This window comes from Manis pentadactyla, chromosome 13 (assembly GCF_030020395.1).
Source record: "Manis pentadactyla isolate mManPen7 chromosome 13, mManPen7.hap1, whole genome shotgun sequence".
In the NCBI taxonomy this organism is placed as follows: domain Eukaryota; kingdom Metazoa; phylum Chordata; class Mammalia; order Pholidota; family Manidae; genus Manis; species Manis pentadactyla.
This window is the reverse complement of record NC_080031.1, coordinates 30,726,829-30,746,041: the sequence shown is the minus strand read 5'-3', so window position 1 is coordinate 30,746,041 and position 19,213 is coordinate 30,726,829. Positions and strand designations below refer to the sequence as shown.

The 19,213-nt window shown below is 38.5% G+C and overlaps 1 protein-coding gene across 4 annotated transcripts in view; it reads left to right on the top strand.

Moving 5' to 3' along the window:
• PDGFD (platelet derived growth factor D) overlaps positions 1-19,213 on the top strand; it is a 218,838-nt gene that overhangs the window by 171,725 nt on the left and 27,900 nt on the right. For all 4 annotated transcript variants that reach the window (XM_057490900.1, XM_057490899.1, XM_036902761.2 and 1 more), the window contains one exon: positions 17,779-17,841. In XM_057490900.1, coding sequence (XP_057346883.1) covers positions 17,779-17,841 — 63 coding nt within the window. The remainder of the gene's footprint in view (positions 1-17,778; positions 17,842-19,213) is intronic.

Here is a 19,213-nt window from a genome sequence, read left to right as displayed (position 1 = left end):
GCAGAATTAGGTTCTATGAGAGAGAATCTGGGACCAGCCATGCATGCATGTTTCCTATCCAGTCCGGTGGAGTGAGTCGGGGAAGGCTATTCTTTCCTCCAACTTGGATATCAGGAAGCTGTTGCAGTGTCAGGGTTTTCCATTTTGTTCAGCACGGGTGTTCCTATTACTGAGGAGGCCTCCTCTAAACTTGTCAGTCAGAAGGACAGAGGTTCACCAAAGAGCTCTCAAAGGCAGTGAATTTCACATTAAGGTTGAGATTACTATAGTCAGCATTTACTATGGAGCTGAAACCTTAATTCTGTCCAACCCCCAGCCTCTCTCACCTTCCCCACCATGGCACCAGGTTCTTTTCTGCATGTAGGCAACAGCTTTGAAGTTCAATTACATTATTTCTACATGGAAATATTCCATTTATATAACAATAACATAATATTGTACATAACTTTCCATCCAATTCAAACAAAATCAAGGGAGAATTTTACAGCTATTGGATTTATTTTAAAGTACAGCTTCAGTAATTGGAGATTAAGACCAAAACCACTTGTGATGACAATAAATAACTGTTACATTTTGTAGGACTGTGAACTAGGTGACCCCTGATGTCTTTCCTAACTAAATCTTTTAGGTAAAATGGAAGATGATATGGTTATATAGTATGTTTTTACTGTATCTTCAAAAAATTACTTTAAAAGAAGCCTGTTAAATGAGTCATCCTAAATGATACAAAGTTTCCCCTGGCTTCTCACATGTCAAATGCAGAAAGAACAGAATGAATGCAGTTCAGTGTCTGTGTATCAAGGTTTCCATATTATTTCATGTAAAATAATTTTCCCTATACAGAGGATTTATTTTAAATGCCAGTGGTTTTTCCTTCAGGGGACTTATGTTGTTGATCTAATACTGGAAGAAGAATTCATGTTTTTCAAATACATCTAGTATGGGATTACTCCTCTCCATTCCACTGCCCTTTGGACTATATCTACCTTTCCAAAATGCAAATGTAAATATCACCTGAGATAATGTCAGCTGAAATATTATGAGAAATGTACTATAACTATCTATTGGAACAGAACACAGACTGGGATAAATTTTGAAGTAGCCTTTGGATTCAAGGTGCATGTGTACCTCGCTCCCACCCTGGACCCAGAGTACGACTGCCTCTGGCTCTCTCCCATGTGGACCTCGCAGAGGACACCCACTGACCCTTCCACTATGTCAGTTGCCTCTGACACTGACATGTTTTTCCCTTTCTTCAAACTGATAGATTGGGGGCAGAGTTGAGTAGAGATGAGGAAGGTACTATAGAGAAGGGAAGTGTTCTTGGATTGCCACTAGTGGATTTGGGAAAGAAAAAAAATATGTGACAAGAAATCACTCAAGAGGTCTGAAAAACTATTTAGGGGACTCTCTCTTCTTAAAACAAGTGCTAGATGGCAAACATCTGGACTAGGAGTCAGGAGACACTGGCTTTCTCCTGAGTCAGATTATATCCCAACTGGGAAGGAATAGCTCTGGACACTGATTCCTTAAAGAGTCATGACTTACCAAGTTGTGTTGCAGTAAGAAAGAACCCCAGAATTTCAGTGGTTTACAAAAACAAAAGTTGACTTCTCATCCACATTACCCATCAGCTGCTAATCACCTACACTATGCTCCATGTAGCTTCTCATTTGGGCTTCTAGGCCAAAGGATAGGTCCCCATCTGGTGCATGCAGCAGGGGAAGGGAGTAATGGTAGAAATGAACAATGTGTTTTAAAGCCTCTCCTCACATTCTATTGGGCAAAGAAAGTCACACGACCCACCTTTGCCAAGGGGGCAGGAAGTACACTCGCCCCAGGAGGATGTCAGAGAGAAGCACTGGGAAGAAGACCAATCCAGTAGAGAGGGATGCGGGAGTACCTATAAGTTAAAAGCTCTGGACAATGATTTGTAAAGTCTCTTCCAGCTCCAAAGTTACAGATTATAATTCCTGAGTTAGAAATAGCAGTAACTAGTTTGAATGTAGATATCTTCTATCAGAAGATAGGAAAGTGGTTAAAAGATGAATCAGTCCAAGAATGGGCTGAATCCCTATAGGAATCCATAGTTGACATATGCACATATGGTTTTTCTCATTATATTCCTTCAATTATTTCTAAAGCAAATTCTTGCCCTTTTCAATATTTTTGTTTGCTAACATGAAGAATACATAAGTAACAGTCCTTTGCATGTGTATGGTAATTTTCAGTTGGCGAATTACTTTTACATACGTCTATTCTTGTCTTATATGTTCCCACATGAGGAAACTGACCATGACTGGCTTGTTTACTATATATTCCCAGCCCCTAGAACAGTGCCTAGCAAGTAGTTAGCACTCAGTAAGTTGCTGAGGGATGGGGAAAAAGTACCTCTTAAGGGAAGCTACTGGATATGGTCATGGGGCTGGAGGAATGCATTTCAACCCAGGGGAAAAGTCAAAGAAGAAATGATCCATCCTTTTGCCTAATGATTGCAGAAATGACCAGTCAGGAAATCAGAAAATCCCTTTTCTGGGAAGACCCAGCTATTATTTTAATCTAATGTATCTGTGAGCATACCCAGCTTACATGGTGGTAGAGAAAGAGAAATGAGATGAGAGATCTTAAAGCTCTGAAGATTTCAAAATCTCAATGAGTATTTTAAGTGATAGTATGTCGGGCCATTGTAGCTTGGATAGGCCAATCAGCAGTTTTTCCCAGGAAAGAAATATACTAAGTCTAAGCCTTTCCATGTGTCCAGCTATTTTCTGACAGCTTTACATATCATGATCTATTAAAACCTTAAAACATCCCTAAGGTAGGGATTACCATTATGTCCATTTTCAGATAGGACTATTGAGGCACAAAGAAACTAAGTGATTGGTACAAAGACTCCATCTGGACTGAATCCAGAGAGTCTGACTCCACAACTTGTAATAGGTGATTCCCACCTTGGCAGAGGTATTATCATAGCTATCTTTTCAGTAGAAAGATAATATATTGCAAAGACTGTACTAGTTTTGGAAAGAATACAATGAATGTCGACCTGCGCCAGTTAGTTTTACATGAATTATCTAATTTAACCTCAACTAACCCTGTGTGGAGTGAGGGTGTGGGGGAAGGTATTTTTCCCATGTTACAAATCAGGGCTCTCACACAGTTTTACCTCGCCCAAGGTCACACAGTCAGTGTTCTATGTGGGCTTCAATTCTGGGTGCTTTGTCTCCAAAGTCACGTTTTAAAAATGCTTTACCACACTGGTTAACAAATCTCTTCTCCCAACCAAAAACGCTGCAATCCTTATTCAGCAAGGTGAAGAGCAAAGGAGTTTCTCCACTCCCCTGCTCGCCATTTAAAGGCATGGGGTTTGCTTTTATTTTGTTTGTTCTTAGAGATCCTCCGATGAAAGCCATTCGGGGGCATCTGTATTCCAGCATGCTTATGAACCCTGCTGGGTTTAGAGATAGCTTTCAGTAATCCCGCCAAATCAGTCCCTGCTGACCAACCTCAGGGGTCATCATAAAGTACTTAAGGGATTCTCATCTATTGAATCCTCTCATCAGGCAAACATTCTCTCTCTCCTTTGAAAAAGAAAGGTAATTTTGTATCCTGCTGAGGGATAAGATAGAACTAAATTATATTTGAGTGGAAAATGCTATTATCATTTTAGAGGTTTGATTACCAAAATAAGGAATGAGTCCTAATTCTAAGATTGCCTTAGAAAATCACAGACGTTCCAAAAAGTTTCTCCAGACCAGCAGCACTGACCTTCTCATCTTCAATGTTTTCCACCACTCTCATCTCTCAGAATAGCTATGTGTTGTTTTTGTTTTCTAGGGGCTCTATTATGTTGTTTAAGATCACTGAATTCAAGATAATGAAAGGTTTTCCTTTGTTTCATACACACGGAAAGGAGTGTGTGAGCAGGAGTGAGGGGGATGTGGCTGTAATAAAAACCAGCTCCCTGCAGTGCATCACAGTACAGTCTCTGGGGAGACCTGGGCTCCAGGCACCAGACCTGCCAGTGACACTGACGCTTCACCTTTTGGGGCTTGGTTTCCTTGTAGGCAGGCAAAGGGCGGTCAGGATGAAAGCACTCTTAGGGCGGCAGCCTTGACGTTCTTAGCATTTTGTAACTCCTGCACCTTGAGCCGTAGTCAGTAATAGTGGGATACAGTGGGAGTAATAGTGGGAGTAAGCAAGTGCCTGTTGAATGAGTGGCTAAATACCCTGTCAAAATAAATAAATAAAAGACCCAACCTGGCATCCAAGACCCTCTGATTTGTCCTGCTGCTTCCTTTTCACACTCATTTCCTGCTGATACTTGGGGCACATGGCCCAGTCACAGGCCCAAGATCATGCCTCTCTCTGCCTTTGTGCACACTCTCGTCTCCACCTGTCTACTCTCCTATTGAAAGTCCTGATTATCTTTCAGGGGTCAACTCCTAGGCCACTTCTGAGACTTTGCCCTAGTGCTCCTAGATGGGTGTGAATCATTCCTCCCTCTGTAGACCTCTAGGACTTTGCCTATGGCCCTACAAGAACACTTATTTCTATAGTGCGGGAGTCCAGCTCCAGCCTAGGGGTGGGATGCCCGAAGGTGCAGGATGGAGTCGGCGTATGGAGAGACAGGACACGGAGTCAGTTGGAGGAGGTCTCTTGACAAAGTGCCAATGATAGCTTTATTTATACTATTTTGCACAAGGATATGATTATTTTTTATTTGTTCTTTTGATTAACAAGCATAGGCAAGCTTTTTCTTTCTGTTTCCTTCTAATCTATACATGGTTAGTCAAATGTTAGGTGATTTTTTTTTCTGTTCCTTGACCAAAACTTTTCCTAGCAACATATACTCTTTTATGTTTTATGTTTCTATGCAACGCAGTTTCTAAGTAGTGCATGTGACCACAGGAACGTGCAACATGTAGCAGTGACTATGGAGTCAATTGGCTCAGGGTGAAACACAGGTCACTCACTACTACAGTTAGCTAGGCAGGTATCATCATCTATATTTTTAATGCAATGGGTACATTTTATCTCCTCATAATATTTATTCTATCGTAGGTAGTTGCAAGATAAAGATAGAAAGCATTATTTAGTGCTGTAAGAAGGCAAGTGTAGATGATCAAGTCTGTGCCTATAGACTAGGTATTAATTCAAGCTGGACAAGGGCAACAAAACATCCACGGGTGCAGACAATTTCTCTCAAAACTGGGGGGGTGAGGTTCTAAGCCTCACCTCTGTTGGCCCCATTTTCTCACCTGATGGCCCCCCTGCGACTGTGCCTGTCTTAGGTTGTTCCTCCCTTGAGGAATCTTACCCATCTCTGGCTAACCAGCCTCTTCCGGGGCCATACAGGGAGATGTAAAGCTGGTAAGTGAGAGAGAAGCAATATTCTTTGGAAAGGTTAGCTTTTTACTTCTTTACAGATTTATGCCCTGTGGCTTCCAGGCCCAGCACTTGTCTTGAGGTATCTTTACCTCTTGGAAAAATTATGGTACTTGGTAATTCCAAATATGAGGCACAGGTTCTAGTAAAAAGCTGTAATTAGGAAGGAAGAAGAAAAGATATAGATGTAGCAGAGGGAAGAAAACATGAGAAGATGGATTAAGTGTCAGACAGGGTTATTTCATTCAGTATTCCCCTATAACTCTATTTCTCTAATTTTCCTATAAAACTCTCCATCACCAGTTTCACTAGCATTGCAAACAAGGGGGGCATTCCCACTTAGGTGGAGATGGGGTAGTCAGTGTTTGACTAACTAACTGCAGGTTTTGGTATTCCCTGCCAAGATTGCCATCTGGCCCCTGCGTGGTCCATCCTTCAGGAGCACTGGCCTGAAAAGCTTCTGGGAAATTTATGTTCTCCTCCTCTCCATGCTGCTTATCAAAGGTTAGCTTAGTCTTTGGCAACAATGCAAGCAAAAGCAAAGCCAATAGTATAATGGAGAATAACAAAATCAAGGTGGGTAATAGGGGGAGCCAGCTGCAAAGGCCCTTGATTTTGGGGGGTCTTCCTCCAGCCTGAACTTTGCTACACAGCTTGAGTAGCATGGCTCCAGGCACTATAGGTCTCTCATTATTCATTTATTCATTCCACACATATTAACACTCAACTAAATACCAGCCAATGTGCTCGGACTTCATATGAATCACCTCATTTTCTTCTCACAGCAATCCAAAGACTATTCATTCTTTCATTTAACTAATACTCACTGAATGAATGCATGTTAGTTAAAAGATTTTGTTGTAAATGCTATGGGTTAAGCAGTGAAAGTTAGAAAACATCTCACCCTCTAAGGGTTTACATTCTAATGAGAGGCACAGACTTAGAAGCAAGTACAGAAATAAGTGAACAAGATAATTTTACATAATGGTAAGCCATCAAGAAAATAAAAGTTGCTGATTCAACTGGGAATGACAAGAGTGGGGAATTAGAATTAATCTCAATGATAAATTCCCCAAGGGCAACTGTACATCTTATGCTTCTATGCATTACCCAGTGCATAGCACAGTGAATTGCATATTTTGGTCATTCAAAAATCTTAGTAAGATAGTGAGTAGAACTCTGAACTTACTGATCTGTAAGCTCCCTTCTACCTCCAAAACTGTGCTGCTGAGAATAAAGAAATAGGTATAAGGTGTAAGTGTGAGACATGAGTAAGCCTAAAATAATCCACATGCAGGGAACATCTCAGCCAATCCTTGGGCCTGGGCAAAAACATAGTCCTCTCTACTTCTCCCAGCCTAGTAGAGGAGAAGAATAGTGTACTCAGGCCCTAGAATATTTTCTCTTTGAATTTGCAATGCACTGTACTTTTAATTATTTTGGCAGCAAAGATTACCTTTGTAATTATATTTGGCTTAGACAAATACAGCAATGAATTTGCATTCTGTAAGTACACAGCGTGATAATACAAAAAAAGGTATAGCAGGAGGCCAAGAAGAGCCAATCTAGAATTAAAATTTTGCTGTGTGAAGCCTAGTATTTTCACTTACGAAAACCACTGATGAATATTGCTAACGTAATGACAGGCAAAAGTAAAAAATGCTGCTGTCAACTGACGATAACCCAAAATACAAACGAATTGTAAAAGCCCATAAACATGAACTAATAGGATTCAAATGGCAGGATCTCTCATTTAAACACCGTTTATCCTCTTCAGAAGTGATTTTCCCAACCAACAGAAGACTGTTGTTTACTCGGGAGCAATGAGGAAGTAATAACAGACTGAGTCGTGCCTCTGTTCCCAGGAAGTCTCCTTCACTGGCTTTATCCGCAGAGTGTGACCACGTATTGAGGTTTTCTCTGTGCAAAGCTTTACCAGCCCTTATCAGAATGAAACCCACCACCTGTGTGCTCAGCACTCGGCTTCAGCAAGCTCACCTAACGGGCCCAGGCAGCAAGCCTGTGTTTGAGATCTGAGACCTGCAAACTGCTTTGATTAGTTGCTAGTTGAGTGGAAAGAGGAACTGCAAGGTCAAGAATGTGCTAATCTCACCTCTTGTCAAGAGTGATTTGCAGGGGGATGGGTTTTATACTTGGTTTCAAACTTTGCATTAACTGACTCTTCAGTTGAACCACATAAATGAATCTGGAAATCCCCTTGCAGTCAGGTCAAGAAAAGGTTGTACTTTGAATTAACGGTTATTTCATTTACATAGCTCTACAATATCAACTTGGCCGTACAATATTTTACATCCGACATAACCTATAGTGCCAAACGATCATCATTCAGGGTGCCTGCGCCTGATGAATGCATCCTGGTCCAGAGTAAGGGTAAGGATGAATGTGTACAAGGAAATATGTCTTCAACACAAAGTCTCTTCCTTAAGCAATATTCAGATTTTTAAAAAAGGAATGAACAGCTTTTTAAATACTTTATGGATGACTTTCCCCTGGCTCTGTTACAAGATGTTCCCCTTTTCTTTATAAACCTATCACTTGAGGAGTAACATTTCATGAGTGCTTTTTCTCTTGTAGTATGACAAACTGTTGACTATGGCTTTGTCTGTTGGACTTTAAATAGTATTGTCTCCCTAAAGTCAAATCTGTCAAATCTTAGGAGTTTTAATTAGCAATGGAACAATTTGAGTTCAAAAAGAAAATGATTTCAGCTCAGTTTCTTTGGAGACATGGCCTTAATCTTCATAGTGTTTGCAACCCCCATTTCCTCTCATGTGTGTTTTAATATTATAACTAGCTTTTGGCCAATATGAGGATAATCCATTCATATAGTGCCATTGAAGTACAGATAAATTTAGCAGTTCTTAGGAGTATGGATTTCAGCAAAGAGGTGTCCAATCAAAATGAAGTGGTTTGTTGAATTTTGAGTATGAAATGGTATTTCCTTTTTCAACTGTAGCAGAAACAAAAAGGGTGCTCACTATGTACCAGGCAATGTACTAAATTCAAGGAAAATGAAAACATGAATAATTCAGGTCAATGTTTCTTCTTTTCTTTCCAATTTGTAATGTTCGTAAGGTAGCAAAATAATTTCCTTAGCCATCCATCTCAGCTTGGGAGTATAAATAGTCTTCAAGGTTAGCCTAGCAATATCAAAGTACTATCTTTAATAATCTTCAGGCTACTGGTGAACTGAACCAAATGTTCATCTTGAAATGCATTTAAGGAATATATGAAAACCTGTACTTAGCACAAATCAAGGGTGTTTGTTTATCTCATAAAAGGATTCTTTATAAATAAAAGGAGGAATATTCTTATTGTTCAGCAGAGGTGAGAGCACAGAGGCCGCCTCAAGTTCAGATATCTAGGGGGCATCTTAATAACTGGGCTCACTTCCATAGGCAAGTTATTTAAGCATCCTGTCTCCCTGCTTCCTTATCTCTTAAAGCTGCAGAAATGATGTATGAGATAATGTGTAGAAGGGGTTTCATCTAGTGCCTGGCACATTGATCTATGCTCCGTAAAAGACAACTGTTACTACAAAATAATTAATCATAGAGTTTCTTAATACTAAACAACTTTATTGTGTTTACAAGAGCTATTTACAAAATTTAAATCTGCAGCTAGATTTTCAGCAACACATTGAAGAAGACCCCTGCAGTATTTTTCTACATGTAAATTGAATGTTCATTTATCATTTGGTCTGTATCAAGTGCAGTGGGAGTAAAGTTGTGTTTTTAGCAAAGTTGTATTTTGCAATTCGCAATTTTCTGTGCAGCCCCTTGCTAAAACATCTCTGTTTGGCAAACAGGCTTTAAAGCTTCTTGACCATCAACCTCCTCTCCAGGATTATTATGTTTTTAAGTCATAGTACACAAGAGATAATTGCAGTTTGTTCTGTTATCTTTCTGATTATACCCCATGTGTCTATTTGCAAACACACTGATCCATTTCTAACTCTGGCATAGCTCTCACAACCCCTTCCAAATCAGTGGCCTCTTGTCCGGAAAGGAAATTTGCTCTTCACCCATTGAATGGTGTTTGCTGTAATCTTTGCTTATCCTATTGAGAACAACTTTCCCAACTAAGTTTGGTCTGAAGAAATTGAACACTAACAACATAATCAGACAAAAAAGCTCTTAAAAAATGCCTTGATGATAGCATAAAAATTACATGGTTGATTTGTTGATGAATCCTAGAAGTCCTAATTAAAACGTTGTATTTTATTATCAATAATCATAAGCAAAAAAGATAGATTTTATTAAAATGATAATTCCAATAATAGAGGACTCATGTCCAGGGCTTCTTATAGCTCTAAGAATATTTGTTATTAAACATCACTAGAAAATTCTCTAACTTTAAAAGATGCTCCTAGATTCTTGTTAATTATTGATTCTTGAACACTTGATATCCTTATGTTAAATGTTGTTCCCAGTAAAAGCTGGCTTCTAGCTAAGGCCTGTCCCATAGTGAAAGCACCAGTTTGATGATAAGCATGTAATGAAATAAACTTGTAAAGGTTTGGTTGGATCACAGAGGTTGACTGAACCTAAGGGTTTTCCATTTTTGTTTTATTCTGTTCCTATAGATATTAGGGCATCAATATATCATTATTTCCAGGTATAAGCTTGGACTTCATGGCAGAAATTCATATGCTAAAGTGTCAAAAGTCTTTGTTCTAAAGGATCTCTGCCCATAGTGTGATCCCAGGGCACAGGCCTCCAAGTTCAGCATTATTTGAATTTCCCTTAGTGGGTCATGAACAGAGCAGTGTCAGGAACAAATGAAGAATTCACTGATGGTTCTAATTGTTGATTCTGTGTTTGTCCATTATTATTTTATGAATCCCAACAAATCCCTCTGTGTTTTCACATTTTAAAAGAAACAACCTCCAAGCATTAGCTCAATCAAGAAACACAAGATACAATTAGGAGAGGGATTTCTTTGTTTTCTGCCTCTGAGGAATGCATATAAAAGAGCAAAACAGAAGACGGTTTTTCAAAATACCTAGACAAATATCTTTTAAAATTTTCACAAAGTAAGTTATCCTTAGTAAGTTAACAATTGTTTTGGTCTAAGATTTTAAAAATCTCCAAGTAACTTCCCATGTTTTAAGAGAAGATGGAGTAGATCCCTCTGAGCCATACACAGTTCGACTCATCTGTTCACGTATGACATAATCACCTAGGGTAAGAACAGACAGCCGTCCACCACGAGATCCAGGGACAGGCGGTGAAACTGAGCATCCCAAATGTGTGGAATACAGACCTGGCAAGAGCCATCTCTAAAGACTCAAAAGACAGTTGTCCACAGCCACACAGTTACAAAACAGAAGAGGAATTCATTTGGGCATCCATTGGAGGTGCTCAGTGATTGAATGTGTATAAACTTGGTTTGGTAGAGGAATGAGTGGATTATTCACTTGTAGCTTTTAATGAACAACCTACCCACTGGGATGTGCACAAGGCGATTGAAGGGTTATCTGGACATATCCTTTCTGAAAATGAAAATTCCCATTCACGTCATGGTCTTTAATGGTGAAAATTATTATTGAAAATATTCATCACCTGGAATATTAGTTTATCCCCAGCTGTATTTGCTTTGAGCCTGTGAGTAAACTATCCTCAAACAGAGCCAGATAAATGCCTGTCTGGGCCTGAGCTAATGGCTGACTGCATCTTTTCATGGCTGCTTTTAAAGACATAAAAAGTTTGTTGCATTAGCTATGTTTTAAGTTGAGGCAAACGTGACCATTCTAGAGCAATTCTTTATTGTACTGCCTTTGAGCAATTCTCTGCTTAGTCGTTGGTGAGAAGCATTTCTACAAATAGGCTTTTATTTTCCACCAGGGAATATATGAGTGACACCATTCAATCTAATAATATAAATTAAAAGGCTTTAGGGGTAAATGCTCACAAACTCCAATCCATTTTTTCTTTCCCATTTCTGTTTGATAAATTTACCATTTTCTTATTGAAATTAAATGTTCACTGTAAAAATTTTAGAATATGTAGACAAAAAAAGTAAAGAATCGCCAATCATTAAATGGGCAATGTCAATATTGTCATGAATATCCTGTTTCAGTGACTATCTGTATATTTTCCTAGCAAAATTGTATGATATGGAACATACTTTCATAACCTTTTTTATTTATAGGAGTTCCTTTTATTTTAAGGACATTAACCACCTGTTACAGGTGTTTTTGCTAGTTTGTCATATGCATTCAGTTTGCTTTTTGTATTTTGTATTTTGGGGGATTTACACAATGTTATGTATATGTGAGTTATATCAATTTTTATGTTTTCTGACTTTAGCATCCATGCTTATAAATATTTCTTCCACACTTTGATTATATAAATATTTATCTGTATTCTTACATAATTTAAGATTTTATTTTCACATACCTCCCCAACCTCCTAGTTCATAACACTTTTCTCATATAAACCAAACTATAAATACTAAGCTATTTAAAAGCAAAGATCTGAGAATGATATCTATGTTTTCAAAAAAACTCCAAAGAGTAAAATGCAGAGAATAAGGAGTGAGTTGCATTTCAAAATGCCAAACAATGAGTTCAATGCCAAAATGTAATTATGAACGATTTTAATTTGAGGACATAAACAGAATAAGTTATTTTTGATGATCTAAATTAATTTGTATAGGATTATGGCAATGCGGATTAAGATGCCTATAATTACAGGATGATTCCTACCTATCATTATTTGGTGGATTGGAAAGAGCGTATGACTAAGAGATGCACAATAGCTTATTGGTGCTAGTCCTGACTCCACTGATACTGGTTTGGGAATGCTGCGCAATCCATTTGGCTCTGAGTTTGTTTGCTCATTTTTCAAGGGAGGGCATTGGACCCCCACCCCAACCCCACCCCATGACTTCAGTAAGTTACCCACAGCACCAAAGTACTCATTCCCGGCATCTACTGAGAAACAAAGTAACCAACAAATCACCTCCTTTCTTTTAGAAAGAAACATACTACACTCCAGGAGCTAAAGGGAAGGAAATCCAGGGCTGAATTGGTACCTACTTCTTGGAGCTAGCAAATAGTTCTCTCTCTTCAGAAGAATGGGAGGTGGCTCTTAAAGTGCTTATCTGCATTTACTCTAACAATGAACAGGAATATGTTTTTGTCATCTGTACTTTTTGATGCATTCACTGTTGTTCTATTTTAGCATTTCTTAAGTAATGTTAAGGCACTGCTCTGCTAAGAGCATCCACAGAAAAGAAGTTTGCCTTCCAGCAGCCTAGAACTTGGAAAAGCAAGCTGTCTTCCTGCAATGGCATTAAAAGGATGAAACAAACAATATGATTGGGCATCAGAATGGACTCCGGCTATACCCTCTGCTTTACCAGTACAAGGGATAGAAGCTTAATATCATCCCTGAATGTACACTGTGGACCAGTGAAATTGGAGTATGTACCAAAAACTCAGCCTAGGAACTTGGGATGGAATTGAGAACATATAAAGAAGGCTCCTGCCATTCTAGAGCATACCCTGAGGAAAGAGATAACCAATAATAAAACAAATATAATATCATTTCAGATAATGGTAAATGCTTTAAGGAAAAATAAGCAGGTTAAGTGGATAAAGTGGCCAAGAGTGGAAGTATTTTGAATAGGGTGTTCAAGGAAGATTCTCTAAAAATTTGATACTTGAGTAGAGAACTAAATGAAGAGGAGCCAGTCACTGAAACACTTGGAGACAGTGTGTCTCAGGCAGAGGGAATAGCAACAGATTCATACTTAAGGAGAAAATAAACTTGGAGCATTGTTTGAAAGACTGTAAGAAGGCCAGTGTAGCGGAAGTAGAGCTAGGGAGGAATGTAGAATATCAGATCAGAGAGGACACCAGGGTGAGGCGCGGGCAGTGGTCAGATTTTACCAGATCAGATCCTACATGCAGTGGAAAACTATTGGAGTCTTTTAAACAGAAGACAGAAATTATTTGATAATCCAGTTTAAAAAGATACCAATAGAATAAAATAGCCTGCAAATGATACAGTTAACTAATATTTGACAAGGGAGCCAAGAATACCTGATGAGGAAAAATATTCTTTACAATGAATTATGTTAGGAAAACCGGATACTCAAATGCAAAAGAATGAAATTGGACCTCCATCTTATGCCACTCAACTTACACCCCAAACGCTAAATTGAAATAGATTTGAAACTTAAATGCAAGATCTGAAATCATAAAACTCCTAGAAGAAAACATAGGGGAAAAGCTTCTTGACACGGGTCTTGGCAATGATTTTCTGGATATGACACCAAAAGCCAAGGCAGTAAAGAAGCAGTGAGACTACCTCATACTATAAAAGCTCCTACAGCCTAAGGAAAAAATCAAAAGAATGAAGAGGCAACCTAAGAATGAGAGGAAATATTTACAAACCACGTATCTGATAAGGGGTTAATATCCAAAATACATAAGGAGCTTATACAACTCAGTAACAAAAAACCATCTGGCATAAATAGGGGCCCCAGACATGAATAGATGTTTTTCCTAAGAAGACGTATGAATAGTCAACAGGTACATGAAAATATACTCAACATCACTAATCATCAAAGTCTAATCACCTGTTAGACTGGCTATTATCAGAAAGACAAGAAATGAAACGTGTTGGCAAGCATGTGGAGAAAAGGGAACCCTGATGCACGGTGGGTAGGAATGAAAATGGACAGTCACTATGAAAAACTGATTGGCAGTTCCTCAAAAGAAATACCATATGATCCAGCAACCTTACTTCTGGGTATATATCCAAAGGAAATGAAATCACTATCCTGAAGAGAAATCTATACCCCCCATGTTCATTAGAGCGATATTCATAATAGCCAACACATGGAAACAATATAAGTGTCCACTGACAGATGAACAGACATAAAAATTGTGGGATGGATATATACATATATTACTGATAGAATATTGCTCAGGCCTGAAGAAGGAAATCCTTCAGTTATGACAGTATGGTTGAGCCCTGAGGACATTATGCTAAGTGGAATAAATCACACAGAAAAAGAGAAAACCTGTATGATCTCACTTATATGTAGAATCTAAGAATTAAAATAAAAAGCCAAACTCATAGAAACAGAGAATGGTAAGGTGGTTGCCAGTATTAGGAGGGTGGGAAAATGGGAGATGTTAGTCAACGGGTACAAACTTCCAGTCATAAAATGAGTAAGTTCTTTGGATCTAATATAGAGCATGGTGACTATAGTTAAGAATGCTTTTTTATGTACTTGAAAATTGCTGAGAGAGTAGATCTTAAATGTCCTCCCAATACATATACCCAAAATTGTAATTATGTGAGGTGATGGATGTGTTAACTAACCTTATTGTGGTAATCATTTAGTGACATATGCATGTATCATATTATAACACTGTACACTTTAAATGTACACAATGTTACATGTCAGTTGTTTCTAAACAAACCTGTGGAAAGAAAGAAAATTCTAGCTGCTGTATGGAATGTAAACTCTACAGAGAGATTAGACTCATGGAGAAAGTTAGCAAGCAGTTGGGACACTTGCTGGTATATTAGACTTGGTTTGTTAAAATTGCTTTGTTCCCATGCCAAAGTTTTCCTTTCAGGCCTAAAATTTGGAGGTTCTGTGCTTTATTCTTATAAGGGATATTGTTCCTTTTTATAAGCTCATTTTAAATAGGTCATTTATAAATAATGGTAAATTTTGAAATAACATAAAAGGTCATTGGTTTCTTTAAATGTCTGATATTCATGTTGCTAAGCAAAGATATGTTTACTTTTATTTGGAACTTAATGAAATCTTTTACCATTTGTGCTTACTAAGTTCCTAACCGGAATTCTATAGTCCAGACAGTGAAGAAGCTTAAAGTTCTTGTGCAATATTTGCTAGATGCATGTGCCTGAGGGCCCTTCATACTTAAGATGCTTAACAAAATATGTTTATCATGTGTTTGTGCAAGAAAATGAAATAAACTGAAGTCACAGAATGTAGTAGGTATAGATACAAAATCTAAATAGCTAAGAACACGTTGAAGGATATCATCATAAAACCTTCCATTGATACTCTGCTTTATGTCTTTGCTGCTTTTCTCTTGACTCCATTTGAGACACTGTTCAACCCAAGCCAGCTGTAATGATGTGAAAGCTGACCACACAACTTGTATTTAAAACTGAGTTCTGATGGTCCTAGCTTTGCCAGAAGATGGACACTTGATTTAGAGCATACACCATTTATATCTCTGAGAACTGGTTTTCTAATCATTAAAATAAAAAGATTGGACTAGATAATACTAAAGTTCTTTCTAGTTCTAAGATTTTAAGATTGTCCCTCTTCTGATATTCACGCATATCAACACTATCCATTACTTGCTTTATTGCCATTTTTGTGATGATGATTCCCAAATCTAGATCTCAAGTTCAAGTCCATTCTCATATAGCAACTGGCCTCCTAAACATCTCTACCTGGAAACTGCACAGTCACCTCAAACACACTGTGTCCTCCATGGCTCATTAACCTACCCCAGTAAGTTACTTTTTCTCTATACTTTCCTCACATTGTCTGGATATCTTGGCTATGTTTTCTACCCTACCTTTCTTGCAAGTAACTACATACATATTCATCTACTATCTGAGCCTACAAGACTCAGCTCAAGAGTCACCTCTTAATGGGAAATTTTTTCAAGCCCATCTCCTCTCAGATAGAATTTTCTACCTGCCACAGTATCCTGATTAAACTAGAATCAGAGAACCCTCGTGAGTTTATTGCACATGGTTATTTACATGATTACATTTTGAACTCTTTGAGGGCAGGGATAGTTTCTTACTTCTTTGTGATTCTACCCGAGGCTTAGAATGTATCACATAGGAGATGACCAACAAATAGTGAATGAATGAGTGAAAAATGAGAATTCTATGATTTGAGGGTTTCTCATATCATTCTCTTACCCGGCATATGTCCTCCCACCAAGACTCTCTTCAAGAAATGGAGAAGCCATTGGCTGTCTTGCCTAGTTTCATTACTCACCACCCACTTAGGAAGACTCCTGGAAATGCTAATCCTCATTTGTTTGCACATAGCCTTCTGTTGTGGGAATTCATTGTCCTTTTCGAGTATGTTCTGTCTTACAGAGTGCAGAGACCACATTTTCTCTTTCTTTACTATCTATTCTGAGGTTGAGATTAGAGTAATGGTGTCTAGCCAGTTTTTAATAGATGTTTATTCCTTGAACCCCACATTTGACTTGCTTGGCAAAAACTACAATTTTCTTCAACACAGACATTTATATATAAACCAGTCTCATCCCGAGCAATTACCAAATGCACTTTCAGCTCCTCAAAATGTTAATGAAATTTAGACCTTATACTTAGCTCTTATTCAGTAAATACACTTAGGCAAATAAACTGTCAGGTTTGAGTGGCTGAATTTTTCTCAACATCGTCTTGAAATACCTTCTACTAACTGTTCAGGCTAGAAAACATTAGCCAATCTGATGAATTTTAGCAGAGTCAAGAACCCATTCGTGTCATAGAAAAATGGCAAAATCAGCTTTTCATGACATTTTAAAACCTTACTGATACTAGAGTAATTAACAGGAAAGTCACATATAAATCAAAGGGAAGTTTGCCTTTGGAGAGAGCCATTTTTCTGAGGTCCATTGCTATCACAAAACCTTCAAAGCTACTCTGAGATAACCAACCTTCTCAAGTCTACCTTTACCTTCTTTCCCCAAATAGGTGGTACTTTCTCAGTCTGCCAGCCATTTTCTCCCCTCTGCCATTCTTCCTGACAGGTCTTGATGGAGTCAGGAATAGCCCTTTGTCAGTTAATTTACCTTTGAGTAAATCACTGCTATTGTAGACTACCTCAGCAGTCATGATTGAACATGATGCAGAACCCAGCTCAAACCAAATAAACAATGCTGATCATGGTTATTATTACTCTTTATTAAGTACTTTATTTAATGCTGGTTATAATTGCATAATTAATGCATTCAGTTCTTAAAACAACTCTATAATTTAAGCATCCCATACCAGCCTTTTATAGACGAAGAAGAGGATTGGAAAGATTAAAAAGATTGCCTGAGGTCACATAGCCAGTAGGTGGCTGAGTTAAAATTTGAACTTCTCTCTGCACATTTTCCATTTAACCAGTACTTGTAAGTAAATGTGAATGCAATTTGTCCATGTTTTGAATAAGAAGGGTTCTTGAGAAGATGTGTTTAAGACAAATGGTATCCTGTTCAGCAGGAATGTAGCCCCTGTTTCTGTTATCACTTAGTTAGAATAACATTCAGATGGCTGAGATGTTGAAACTGCATGAAATGAACTGAACAGAGGTTTGAGTGATTCACATGGATGTTTCTTTGCATTCTAGGAAGATTTCCAACCCGTGGCAGCTTCAGAGACCAACTGGGAGTCAGTCACAAGTTCTATCTCAGTAAGTAATTTATTTTCTGTTACCAATGAAAAAAACTGATTAAGTAGCTTAAGTCAACCCCAGAATAACTTCAGCTGCATTAAGGACCTACGGCTCGACCAAAAGCCAGATGTCAAGCATGATTTGTTCTTCCATTTCTTTTAGGTTAAAGTGGGCTATGTCAGGCACCCTTTCCTCCTCTCTTTCAGAAAGGTTTTCAGGAAATGCCAATATCCATTGTAGGGACATGGAATAAGCAATGACATAGGTATTTACCAGTTTCAAAGCAGAATATTCCAACTAAAGGACTGTCCAGACATATCAAATGTCTTAAATTGGCCGTGGCCCAAGCTCAAGTAGGAAATTTTGAAATAGTTTTTGAATATTTCAGGGAAGCTGTTAACGTTTGCATTTTCAAGGACCTTTTCAGATGTGAAAAATCCCAATGTTTACATTGAGATGACTTAAGTGCAAATCCAGCATGTGTTCTATTTGACTTGGAAATAAAGCATAACTCACCCTGAAACTGTACAATGGCTCATGCCCCATTTTTTTCTCCAGATTTAGTCATTTCCCAGTATTCTGACCACTTACGTGCTTTGTGCAAAAGGAACAGACCTTATTCTCACCCTCCTATGGGCAGCACTTAGGTAGCAATAAAATACAGGATAATAAATGCAGTTGTTCTTTGAAGATCAAGAGCATAAAGAAAGCTTGTCCATGGATCTAAAGTGCATTGGCATGGCTGAGTCAGAGTTGATTTCTTTCCCCAAAAGTAAAATGCTATTTTTTTCTCTCTGGGGGACTTTGTTTAATTCCCTCAGGTGGCTATGGATTCTATGACTATTTTATTCATCTGGTGTGGCTGCTGAAAACAACATGATCTGGTCAAGGAATCAGTGAAGTCTCCAGTGGTGATATTAAGAGTTTTATTGGTTTGTTTTTAACAGTCCAGAATGCATGCTCTGAACCTAGCTAAGTGCAAGCAATCATTGTCAGGCAGGTGAAAATTAAAATATGGCAGGTGATACTGTGGAGCTGGAGGCTAGGCAGGAGGCTGAGAGAGCAGCTGAGACTGAAATTCAAGGTAGATCCAGCGGCAGCTTTTGCCACAAGACATGTGTGCTCCTCTGTCAAGACCCTCTGGCCTCTCAAGCATGTTATACAGGACAGCTCAGGGGTGTCTAATCATTTCTGCCTCAAGTGCAGAAATTATAAGTTTCAAAGGACCCTTAGCTTAGGATAATCCAGATCCTCTTAAAGAGAAGGATTGTCCCCTCCACTGGGAGTGTCTGCTGAAGTTCAGCACTGCGTCCATATCCACTGGAGACTCCTCTGGTTGAGTCCCAAGCCCAGGCTCTGCTCGGTCCTTAGGAACACCAGGAGGACCTAG